The sequence below is a fragment of the Cebidichthys violaceus genome, unplaced genomic scaffold, assembly GCF_023349555.1.
Source record: "Cebidichthys violaceus isolate CVI_PGR_0920_01 unplaced genomic scaffold, fCebVio1.0.p SCAF_39, whole genome shotgun sequence".
Taxonomy (NCBI): Eukaryota; Metazoa; Chordata; class Actinopteri; order Perciformes; family Stichaeidae; genus Cebidichthys; species Cebidichthys violaceus.
The window spans coordinates 498,416-510,915 of record NW_027176583.1 but is presented as its reverse complement, the minus strand read 5'-3'; the positions used below and the strand labels follow the sequence as shown (position 1 = coordinate 510,915).

The 12,500-nt window shown below is 46.2% G+C and overlaps 1 protein-coding gene across 1 annotated transcript in view; it reads left to right on the top strand.

The window, feature by feature from the left end:
- bahd1 (bromo adjacent homology domain containing 1) overlaps positions 1–12,500 on the top strand; it is a 23,478-nt gene that overhangs the window by 2,479 nt on the left and 8,499 nt on the right. Inside the window, exon 2 of the mRNA XM_068726394.1 lies at positions 11,330–12,500. This exon is cut by the window's right edge and continues 601 nt beyond it. Coding sequence (XP_068582495.1) covers positions 11,475–12,500 — 1,026 coding nt within the window. The 5' untranslated portion in view covers positions 11,330–11,474. The remainder of the gene's footprint in view (positions 1–11,329) is intronic.

Here is a 12,500-nt window from a genome sequence, read left to right as displayed (position 1 = left end):
GGTTATAACCCATGACACGCAAGTCGCCAACGTGAGTTATTCACTGTAACGGTGTTCGTAAAGCCTCGAGTGGACAGAGCGGCGGAACAATGGAGCGTTTGGTTGTGGAGGTCGTGATGGATCTGAGTCCAGTCGGTTCTCTGCAGCGCTGCTTTGACAGGCCTGTCATAGCAGCACGTTGAATAGAGGTGCAGCGCCCACACGTGAGCCATAAAGCTGGATATCAATCCTGGACATAATCCCATTATTTCTGAAGAAGTGTGCTGTTGTAGAGAGGGAGGGAGGAGGAGGAGGAGGAGGAGGAGGAGGGGAACATGCCTCCTGTCACCCAAACACACCGTCGTCTCTGCCGTCGTCTCTGCCGTCCCAAGGGAGACAAATAGGTCCTGCTCAGACACGGGCCACATGTGTGCAGAAGAAAAGACGGCAGAGAGGAGGACTTAACAGAACGGGTGTTGGCATATATTCATATTGTAAACATAATATTATTATTATTATTATTATTATTATTGTTCCTGTGATCCTGCGGTTCATCTCTCAAATCAAATGCATAGCAAATCTATTTTAGGACGTGAAAACAACATCCCCACCCAGCGTGAATGTCTTTGTTGTTCGTGACGTTGGAAAAGTACGCTGACGAGGCCCGTTCTTTCCTAAACGCGGGTCACAGTCACACCGTTGAGCCACAGAAGGAAGTTAAATATTATCTAACAGGGACTCGGCTCGTTGGGCCTGATTCTTCTCGGATAATACTACTACAAGCTACCGAAGCAAAATCTCTTTTTCACCTCTTTGTGTCAGAAGCTGGTGCGTCCTGGTTCGTTACTGCGTGTTACTGCATGTGGACGCTGCGCTTTGAGACACCTGGGTTCTTACAACGTGGGTCTCACTTTACTAGTTATCATTCCCGTTGGTAGAAATAAGTTATCTGCTGAGATCATAACCGGATTAACCTGCTAGGAGGTGAAAATGAACGTCTGGGCCCCACATTCATTTAGGAATATGTAACATATGAGCACAACGTGATGTAATAATGCCTCTCAGGCTACTGACGAGGGCTCTAGGGCTAAATAAAAGCTTTTAATCTCGATGTTTTTATCTACGGTCGACATTCTCTTTACTTATTTATTTCGTCTTTTTTTTTTTTTTTTTTACTTCGTAGTGTCGGTTTCACTTCTGAGACTAAACCTTGAGACGCAAAAACCGAAACCGTTGAAAAGGGAGCCGTTCAATGAAACCGCTGTTAAGAGACAAACCTGCAAATTATTTACACAGAAGAGGCACATCATTTTGAACATGTGCGCTGCTTGACCATGAAGTGTAGCCTGCCGTATTTCATGTGTGAAGTGGCTTCGATATAGAAATATTAATCATTACCGTCTATCTGTCTATTTATGTGTTGTGTTTGAGTTCAAACACATCTTCTCTCCAATGCTCAAAACAAACTGTTTCTGGTGACGACTGGTTCCCTTGAATACCTGTTTGGATAAAAGCGTCTGCTAAAATGACAGTAATGTAATGTAAAAGAAAACTGTCCGTTGAACGCATGCATCGTTTTACAGACTGACTTCCAGGTGCAGCTTTAACGCACTGTATTTACCTAGTTGTGCGTGCAAAAAGATTTCCTGCAATTTGGGATTATTACCGTAATTATTTACCGTAATTGGGGAGCAGATAATCCAACTAAACTGTTGACCTCGTTACCACCTGTCTGTAGCAAAGTGGTCCCAGATTTCAGCCGCTACGTCTCAGTGACACAGTCAATGTTAGCCTAACGAAGAGATGTGACGGGGAAAGCTTTGTGGCTGCCGTATAATTGACAGAACTTTGCGCCGTTTAATTAATAATGCTGATGAGTGTCACAGTTTGATCTCCGTCTTCTGTAGTTGTTTGAGTATTTTGTCTCAGGTATTGCAAAGCTGTGCTGTAGCTTGTGCTCCTCTAAAAGCCATTAGCTCTCTCTCTCTCTCTCTCTCTCTCTCTCTCTGACTCGCCCTGGCACAATGCCAGAGACACAGCTGTGAAAATTACAGGTCTGCTTCATGGAAACAGAGAAGAAGAAGAAGAAGAAGAGGAGGAGGAGGAGGAGGAGGAGGAGGAGGCAGGGTTGGTGGGGAGGGAGGCATGAAAGAGAGCAGAGAGCCACAGCCCGGCGTCAGCTGTTGGCCGGCACACAGCTGCAGTGGATGTGGAGCTTTCAGAGCCGGGGTCTCGCTCACTTCTCACACACACTGGGATTGTTTACATGGGGTGGCAGTTTGTGTGTGTGTGTGTGTGTGTGTGTGTGTGTGTGTGTGTGTGTGTGTGTGTGTGTGTGTGTGTGTGTGGAGGGGGGGGGTATTAAACCCTTTTTTTTTTGCCGAACAGAACAGAAGCCCTCACTGTGACTGACAAACGTCAGGCTCCTTTAGTAAAAAGCACATGGCACCAAGCGTCCTTCACTTTGGCAGATGCTAAAAGCATGACGGAGGCCCTGGCAGGTGGGCAGGCAGGCGGGCGGCCTCCTCCTCCTCCTCCTCCTCCTCCTCCTCCTCCTCCTCCTCCTCCTCCTCCTCGTCGCTCCTTCCTCCGCTGGGTTGAAAAATCCAGCGACAGGCCTGCTCTATCAGAGAGTCATTGTTCATGATGATGATGACAATCTCTCTCTGTCTCCATTCCCTGCGCTATCTCAATCCATCACTCTCTTGTCTCGTGCCTCCCCTCCCTCCCTCCCTCCCTCCCCTCGCCGTCTCTCACACATTCTCTTAATTTTTCTTCCCTCTTGTTCTCGCCTGCTCTCTCACAACGTCTATGTCAAACTGCGTATCCCTGAGGAGCTGTCAGGCAAAGAGAAGCAGGGTGGACGTGAGAAACGGCCTCTCTGATTTCTACTAAGTTTGACTTTTTCTGCTCGATGAGACGTGAGGTGTGAGATTCCCTCTCCACCTTCCTCACTCCTCTCTGGCACTTTGCTTCAAATTTTGTGAATTCAGTCTTCATCTCTCTCTCCATCTCTCTCTCTCTCTCTCTCTGCCTCTTCCCCCCCCCCCTCTCTTCTTCCTCCTTGCCAGTCAGACTGTCTGGCATCTCGCCCCGTCTCTTTGAAGAGGAGCAGTAGAAGCAGATAATTACACTTCCTGTCCTGTGTCTGCTCTGTAGTGCTGAACTGTCATCTGTACATCTGTAGGCTTCCACGCTGAAGCAGAGAAATAACAGCTCACTTACCTGTTCCGCTTTGCAGCGAACGCATTGTTTCACGGACACAAGTTGCCGGCAAAGTCTACAACATTCAGCGAGTTTCATGTGTAGTTTACCATCTATGTATCAGGATTAAATTCCCACAGATTATACTTTCCTGTGTTGTCTTATTTCTAACAGAGAGAATCAGTTTCATATTTCTATAATCTCCCTTTAAAACAACGTCTAAACCCACACAAACAGTAAGTTTGTGTCAATTTACTGTCAATCCCAAGTCAATCCCACGAACAGACCGTCGAGTGCCTCGGTGTTGTTGCTCTTCGGCCGTGCGCAACACAAATGCCTCTTGTTCACACGCGCATTCTTTAGAAAACCTTGGTCAACACACACACACACACACACACACACACACACACACACACACACACACACAGCGTTCAGCCGGCCGTGTGACAATGACAGGCCGCTGCAGCGGTAAAGCCTCCTGAATGACTTCTCGTTGACGTGTAAACCGTACGAGTCATCGCATTGAAAACACGTTTTTGCCTTCAAGTCAAAAGTGAGATGTCGTGCTGTGCACCTATTTAACAATATATGCAAAATACAAAACCTGTAAAACTCAATATGACGTGCGCTCACTTCAGTTAGGACCAACCGCCAAATGAGACCAGTAATATTATGACATTCATCCATGAATCAGTCCTCTGTAGCTCCGTATTGTGCTACAGCTCCGTGACGCTTATTTGATACCTTGATATTAGTTAGAATATAGATTAGAGTGTCTAGTTTAGGCGCGCTAACATTAGCCAGTGCTAACATTAGCCAGTGCTAACATGGTGCTCCCTCTCTGGGGAAAGGCACGGCCGCCCTGCTCTGCCTCCGATTGGCTTAGCCTGATAACCTTAATCAGTCTCGGTGCTCATGAAGTGCCTGCAGAGCAGAGCGGGTCGTTCCTGTGTGCAGGTATGGCTGCTCTCTCTTGCTCTAAAGGCTTAAATAGAAGACTTCACACTGTGGCTATTGATATTTTATTTTTTTTTACCTGCGGTCCAAGAACAACCCGTATATATATATATATATATATATATATATATATTTTTGTAAAGTTTTTGTTGACGCTGTGGCAGCTGGAGGGCGGCTGCACAATCTTTGAGCGCTGACTTCTCTCAGGCAGGGCGAGCGGAGAGCCAGATCAATAAAGTGTTACGGTGTTACTTCACTCCATCTCTCCCCGATGCTATCGCTCCACCTTTTTACAAGGAAAGATTCATCATCCCACCGTAAATATCTACCGAGACAAGTTTCTGGGGCAAGATCTTGTTGAATGGGGGCACGCACACACACACACACACACACACACACACACACACACACACACACACACACACACACACACACGACCAAATGTACATCAGCTGGGAGATGTCTGAGGTGGAAACGGTCTGAAGAAATACTGTTGAGTTTGACATGGTGGTAAAGGGGTTTCCTCTCCTGACACTAGAGATTCAAACTCTCTTCTCTGTCAGGGAACCAACGGGTCTGAGCCTGACTTTGCCTTTGAGCAAATGAGCCAAATATACAGTTTGACTTGCTTCATATTTGTTGATTCCTGGATACACCTCTCAGTTCAAAACCCCTGAGTGTGTGTGTGTGTGTGTGTGTGTGTGTGTGTGTGTGTGTGTGTGTGTGTGTGTGTTCTTTGGAATCTCAAAAGCATCTTTCAGCTCCTTTATGTTTTTGGGTTTTTTTGCCCCCGATTTAAAATAAATGTTTTTCAGATCTCATAATTCTCTTTGAGATTGTGCCTTTGAGCAATAATTTAGATGTCCGCTCTATGTCTGTATCACCATCTCCACCAGGAGTGAGTGCGTGAGTGCGTGAGTGAGTGCGTGAGTGCGTGAGTGAGTGAGTGAGTGAGTGAGTGAGTGAGTGAGTGAGTGCGTGAGTGCGTGAGTGCGTGAGTGAGTGAGTGAGTGCGTGAGTGAGTGAGTGAGTGAGTGAGTGCTTCCTGCATGCAGGATGCGTCTAATGGTCCCGGTCGGTGTCGTGCCTCTTTCTGCAGTGTGTTGCGGTTTCTTGCGGTACAGGTCAGCTCTCAGCAGTCTCTGCCCCCCCCCCCCCCCGGGTGCTCATGCCTCATTAACTCAACCCACCCAGCTTGTTTACAGCTGTTAATTACACACTGGAAAGCTGATATTGATGAGGACAATCAGCATTTGTCCCAATTAAGCTCCATTCTGACTAGATGCTAACTTGATAGCGGAGTGGCTTCTCCAATCACTTTGTTGTTAAGAGACTGAACCTGCCGGTTTTTTTCTCCTGTAATTGAACATCCACTGAGTGAGAGCCGCATCCGAGCCATCATCATCAACAACAGTGTGTGTGTGTGTGTGTGTGTGTGTGTGTGTGTGTGTGTGTGTGTGTGTGTGTGTGAGTGTTGTGTAATAGGCCGACGTTATCTGCGCCTCCTCAAGAAGTAGGGTAATAAATGATTAGCAGCGACCCATCACTCCTCATTATTAGATTCCACGTATCGTTAAGAGCAGAGGATGCAGGACATGAGGCTAATTAAGAGGGATGCTTCCTTCTCTGTTCTGATGTCTAATAATCTGACGATGAATACTCCTTCAGGGATTTATATTAGGGATGGGTGTTTACGTTGACGTACAGGGACACCTCATGATATGTAAGGATCATATTGTTATTGTTTATTCTAGGGCTCCAGCTAATGATTATTTGCATTATTGATTGATTTACTAGTTATTAAAATAGTAAAAAAATTTGCACATTTTATTTTCTGCTGTCTTAATCTGAATATAGGAATGTATATCATGGATGTAATATTCATTGGTGAGTTGACTGTTTGTGTTGCTATATCTATGGGGACGCAGTGTGTTTTACACACAGTGAGTTCAGGTGTTTCATATGATTTCTATAATATTTCAATATACAGTTTAATATGTTTTAGTTGTACCTTTTTAATATATGACTCTAGTTCTAGGACCGATATAGTTTTCTTGCATGTGACAGTCGAGTATCTGTGTATTATTAGTATACAGTAGTACTTTACTGATTACTGGAGTATTCTTATCGTCTTTATTAAGACAAAAAGAGTTGGTTATAGTTGTTGATTTTGAACATAATGATAACTTACGGTCAGGTTAGTGGTGAGTAAACAGTCCTGTTTGGCACTATTTAACAGCCCTTTAGGACCTATTTTCTGATAGTTTTTAGTCAGCTGTTTGTGTATTATTAGCATCACTTGGTTCTTTTTCTTCATTTCTATTTATGCTCTTTATGTTTTAGGCTCAAACTGAACTATTTCTGAGACACTTCTTGTTGGCCTGTAGAAGAGAAGTTTGCTGACGTCCAGTGGGGATGTTTTTGTTCAGGAGATTTAAAATGCTAAAGACATTTTGCATGGAGGGGAAAAACATGCACGTGCATTCTTTCTTGAAGAGAATTTAAATAAAAAAAATCCCCTCAGTGATGATTTAGTCCCTGCAGGAATATTACAGCAAACGTTACGGAGGGATGTCCCGGTGCAACGGCGAATGCGAATACAGGCAGCGCATGAATATTATCTCCAGCATGCCACTTCGGAAGTAGGTCACCGCTCACCGATTTGTTCACCATGTCTCCGGCTACTGTGGGCTGTTCGGTCCGCGGATCGCTCCCCAGGTCGACCGCCCCGACCGGGTAGAAACTGCCCGCCAGGAAACCAAAGCAGGGGGGGGGGACGGACGGACGGACTGACGGGATTATTCTTTCATTTCACCCGACGGGACACGCAAGGTAACGATCAATCGCGGCTGTAATTCCCGTCACAGTTGGAGATGATAGGATCGGCGGGTACAGCCCGCTTCTGACAACTCGGCTGCAACGCGAGCTCCTCCCGATCCCGATCCCGGTATAGACATTAACTAGCGGCGCTTCGAACCCCGGATCGATCCGAGGATGGTCGGCTGTTTTTTTAGACTCGTTTCCCCACTTCTCGTGTCATCGCAGCCCGCACTCCTGCTACGGCATGCTGTCAGATTAACACCGTGCACCGCCGCCGCCGCCACCGCGGCCAACTACGAGCTCCAGCAGGCGAGTCCGCTCCTCTCTCTTCTTCTGTTTTTTTACAATACGTGCAATAACGCGGCTCTTAATTGCACCGTTTATTATAATCCATGAGTGGATGTGGGTGTGTTTGCAACTGCTGGTGCCTGAACCTGCATGGAGGTGAAGGGAGGAAGAGGAGGAAGAGGAGGTGGTGGTGGTGGTGGAGGAGGAGGACGGGTGGTGGTGGTGGTGGTGGTGGTGGAGGAGGATTGTTGAACTGCTGATTTTGCTCCATGAAAAGTGGACTTGTGTTGATGTGCACTATCTGAAGCGACACACACACACACACACACACACACACACACACACACACACACACACACACACACACACGCACAGCTTAGATTCCTGAGAGCTCCTGCCTCGGGGCTTCCTCTCTCATGGTGACAGCTCTACACCATGTCCGTCCTCTGGATGAGTCTGTGTGACAGCGAGGCAGCACAGCCACCTCCTCCTCTATCTCCACATATCGCTGTACAGTACAGGGGGGGGGGGGGGGGCAGCTTAATCATTAGATGTGGCTTTTATGTGTGCATTGTGCTCCGTTCATTTTAAATTGCTTCATGTTTAAAGAGGGGATCTTTTGATATCTGTCATTTTCAGAAGTAGATATCTTGATCTTCTGAATCGGTGCTTCTTAAACCCTCCGGGTCCCCAGAATATAAATGAAGGGTCACAAGACAATTAAAAGGGATAAGAAGGAAAATGTATATTTTATACTTTTTATACTACAGATTTTAACTTGTTTTTCTTGGAATTGGTGAGTCTTACAAGTCATAAGATGATGATCAAAAACATATTTCATCTTCATGTTAAGTTCCCCTTTTTCTTGGGGAAAGACACTTAAAAAAATCCTTCAAAATACAAAATGAATCACTCTTTTGTTAAACCTGCTCACAACAAGACCAACGTGTTTGGGAGACGATGATCTAAATTACTGGTTTCACTTGTGTTGACTGGAGAAGTGAAACTGTCCAGTGTTTCACTAGAAAGATGAGATTATTAGAGGAAAAATCTGAAAAATATACATGAATGTATGTAAGTAGGAGAACTATGTTTCTGATCGGCTGTTGATTTTCCAAACGGCGTGAAAAAGCAAGCGGAGATCAGACCCCGACATTCATTTGAACCCTCTTGTTTTATCCGCTGTGGTCGGTGCGGTGAAGGCTTAGCCGGGAATAATAGAAGCGCTCCTTTCCTTCCATTGTGCATGCTTGTCTTACTTAAATGAAGCAACTTGATTTGATATCCGTAGACAGAAACTCAATGCGAGGCTCCTTCTGTCCTCTCGTTATCTGGAAATTAAATTTCCCTCTCATGGATTGCATTTCACGGTTCACAGAGTCCTTCGGCAGTGAGGGCGGACGAGGGCCGCGAGACGCTTTTTTGAAAATGTCCGGCCGGAGAGTTTGCGTCCGCTCCGAAGTCAAAAGTGGGTTTTTCGACCGGGTCCGCTCTCAGTAGTGTTGAGGTGAAGCAACAGATCGACGGACACGAGGTACGTTTAGGATTCGGTGTAAAGAAAATGAGCGAACGGAATCCAAAAAGCACTCTTGCTGTCTTTTTGTAATTAGAGCACTTCAACAAGAAGCACTCTTGGTTCCCCCAACCCTTCATGAGGCGTTGCATGATGGCGAGTTGTAAAAGAACAGCGGAGTTGTTGCACGCTTGGTGACGAGATGAAGCTGTGCATGAATAAGCTGTTGTTATGCAGCGCAGAAACAGTTTGTAGCAGAATTTGCATGTGTGGTTTTTTTTCGAGTCGTACGCCGTCGCCGCTCTCTTTCTGACGCTTTGTTACTCGACTGCAAAATGGTTGAAGAATCCCAATCGTGAAATGGCCTCAGGAGTCACTTACAGCCTGGGTGCTAAGTTTCAATTTAACAACAGGACACAAAATGACATTTAAACATGATTTGATGCACTTTCATTCATAGACAGAAAACACCAGTGAGGGCACAAACCTCATTTACAGATGGGCGCATCAGGGTCTCACATTTCACTTGACTCCAGTCAGTTATTGTCAACACTAGAGATTCAGCGCATGATTGCAGATAAAGCCTTTTTTAAAAAAAAAATAAGGACGTCTGGTGATGAGGTTCTCATGCTCTCTTCTACTAAAGGTTGCATCTCTGCACCAGTCAGACAGAATCCATGTAGTGCTGAAACTATTAGGAGATTCTTGGATTAGTTTATCAACAGAAGATGTAAAATCAACTTTAAGAACCAAAGTAATTTTGGAAACATTAATGTTCTAGTTGTAGCTTCGACTTTTCTCTGTTCTAACAGCATTTCTTTGGGGACCAACGAGACATTTGAGTAGGTCAGGGCCGTCTTCGACCAAAGAACGTCTTCGTCGACTAACACTAACACTAATCCACAAACTTTAAACTGAGTTTGTCCACAAAAACGTACCACTTTAAATCCAAATTCATCATGAAAAGCATAGAACTAAAGAATTCTTAATCTTGACTAGTCTACTAATCGACAAAGTGAGGGTAGCGCTAGAATATCTCCACTTGGGTTGGAGAAACTGTGAGGAGCATTTTTGCTATTTTTTGACAATTTTCTGACCACTTTTTGACAATTTTTGACAATTTTTTGACCTTTTTTTGATAATTTTTTGACCATTTTCTGACCATTTTTTGCAGGTTTGGAAATATTTGTCAATAATTTGACGTCTGAGCTCGTCAGACAACAACAAACAAATGTGCCCTCACAACGAGCAGCTTGTTAAATGATCTGATTGGTCTTATGTGCGTCTGGTATTAATGGAAGCTGAGAGTCAGACTGAGAGATAAGTGTTCGTAGCTGAAGAGTCACTTCATTTAAAGAATAAAAAAAGTCCCATGCTGACTTAGTTCTTGGAGGTCAAGTGGCATAATTGTGTTTTCGGGGCTGAAGGATGATCCGTCTTCACGCTGCACACAGCGCCGTCGCTGCATAAACCTCACTGGCTGCTGAGTCTGTTGGAGCTTTTAAAGGTTTTCTCCTCAGCGAGGTGTTTTCTGCGTCGAGAGAGCAGAACGACTCGCGTGAACCGCAGAGGATCCTTGCAGCTCAGTGCGTCTTCTACTACCAAGTTGCCGGCGGTGCTTTGATGTACTCTGGTAGCAGCCTGTTGACATGGAAACTGAAGAGGCTATTGTTTGACGCCAGCGCTGGTGAAATATGGATCAATTCATGAGTCATTTAGATCACACTGTTTGTTTTTGTGTCTTCAGATATTGGAGAAGGACTCCTTAATGTCATAGCTCCCAGTGATTTCAAAGAGTTCTCTGAGCCTTTTTACCTTGTAGAAATTGAAAGACGCGCTCCCTGGATGTGACAGTCTTTTCGTGTTTAATCTGATTACCTACTCTTTGCTAAGCCAATGTGCCATGCACAGCGATCGGCTACAGGCTGTGGGTTAACGGTTAAAAACAAATCGGTGCGGAATCGTGCGTTACGGATCCAAATCGCTTCTGAAAGCATCCATCGCACCCGACGTTAAATGCATCACCTAAACTGTTTGTGGGCCGTGATTCTGCTCTTCGTCGCTGAGTGAGTAAAAGCTCGTAATATTGAGCTCCTGGTGGATTGTGCGAGTCATTAATGTGCTTCAACATGAGCTCGCGGAGCTTAAAATGATCTTTATTGACAAGGCGGAAAAAAAAGGCAATAGATTCTTTTTCAAAACACGCAGCAGATACAGGATAATGAATTCATATATAATGAGATAAGTGGAAAAAGAGCAAATCTTAAACTGAGACGGAGCAGACAAATGGGAGGGAGGTTGGAGTACATATGGCCTCAGGCGTAGCGTATCATGTGCTCTTTGTCTCCGCTCGTCTTCCGTCTTGTGTGCGCAGCGTATTTGCATGTCAAGGAGAAAGGCCGTCTAAGTGGTCGTGTTGTCCGGGGACCTGGACGGCAAACTTAAGTAAAACCGATTGTTGAATAATGCATCAAAAGATCCTGTCGGTTACATTAAGTCACTCTCAGATTCTCTGTCTTTGTGCGTCTTTCGGCTTTACAGTTAAATGTCCGATCTGTGTCTCCCCAGAGAGTGTATGGACCCTGGTGATGACCCGTGATGATGCTCGCTGAAGGGTCTCTCTGAGCCGAAACCCGACCATCGTAGGACCCACGTGGATGAAGAGGAGGCGGCGGCTCTGCCCCCCCCCCCTCCCACCCCGAACGCTGTGACAATGGTGAAAGCTCAGCGGAGCCAGCCTGTGAAATGTGGGAAGCCCCGGAAGGAGAAGGGAAGCAAGGAGAAAGGAGGTGGCGTGAAAAAAGGGAAAGAGAGAAAAAACGAGTTGAGAGGAAGGAAAAAGAAGGATAGAAAAGAGTCCCATCGACATAGAAGGAAGACGCTGGCAGGGGGTGACGGAGATGCGCTGGATTGTTGCGTCCTGCTCACCCGTCTGGAGGAGAAACGGGTCGAGGGTAAAGAAAAGGATGCACCGAAATCTGGGAAGCAAAAGAGGGTTAAAGTCAAGAAGACGCTGCACTCCAGCTCCAGTCAAAGAAGGACCAAATCTGGATCTAAGAAAACCTCCGCAGCCAATCGGCAAGCACTGGAACCAAAAATCAACCAATCCGACGCCTTACTCGCGTTCCCCGCGCCTGTCTTTGAGCCCCGCCGGCGGAGAATGGCCTCTCTGAACGCTGAGGCCGTCAACAGCTTGCTGCTCTACAGAGATGATTCTCGGCAGCCTTCCAGTGAAGACAAGGCAAAAGATAGCCTCACTAGAACTGAAAATAGAGGTCGTAAAACCAAAAAGGTTCCTCCGGGAGGGAAAGCGGACCCGAAGGAAAGACCTAAAAAGCAGAGGCGGTCGTCAGCGGAGGCTCAGAACATCGACTGGTTGGCTTTGTTTGCACCGACGCCTCGCCGTCAAGCAGGCCTCACTGCTGCGACGCTGCTCAAACTCACCAGTGCCCGGTATGGAACCAAACGGCAAAAGAAGACGGAGTCCAAGCCGGCGAGTGGGAGTGGAGCAGCAGCTACGACTCAGGGTGAGATCAGCGGTAAGCCAGTGTGCGGAGAAGCGACGCTGACCAAAAGAACAACGCACCCCAAACATGCGGACCAACTAAAGCACATAAAACAGGGTTCAGAGGATCCGGTTCGTTCCCAGCTGGACTCCACCATCCAGGGTTGCTGTAGTTTGTGTAAAAGCGAGGCTCTGGATCCAGAGTGGAAGGGCGCCGAGGGAGGACAGGAGTGT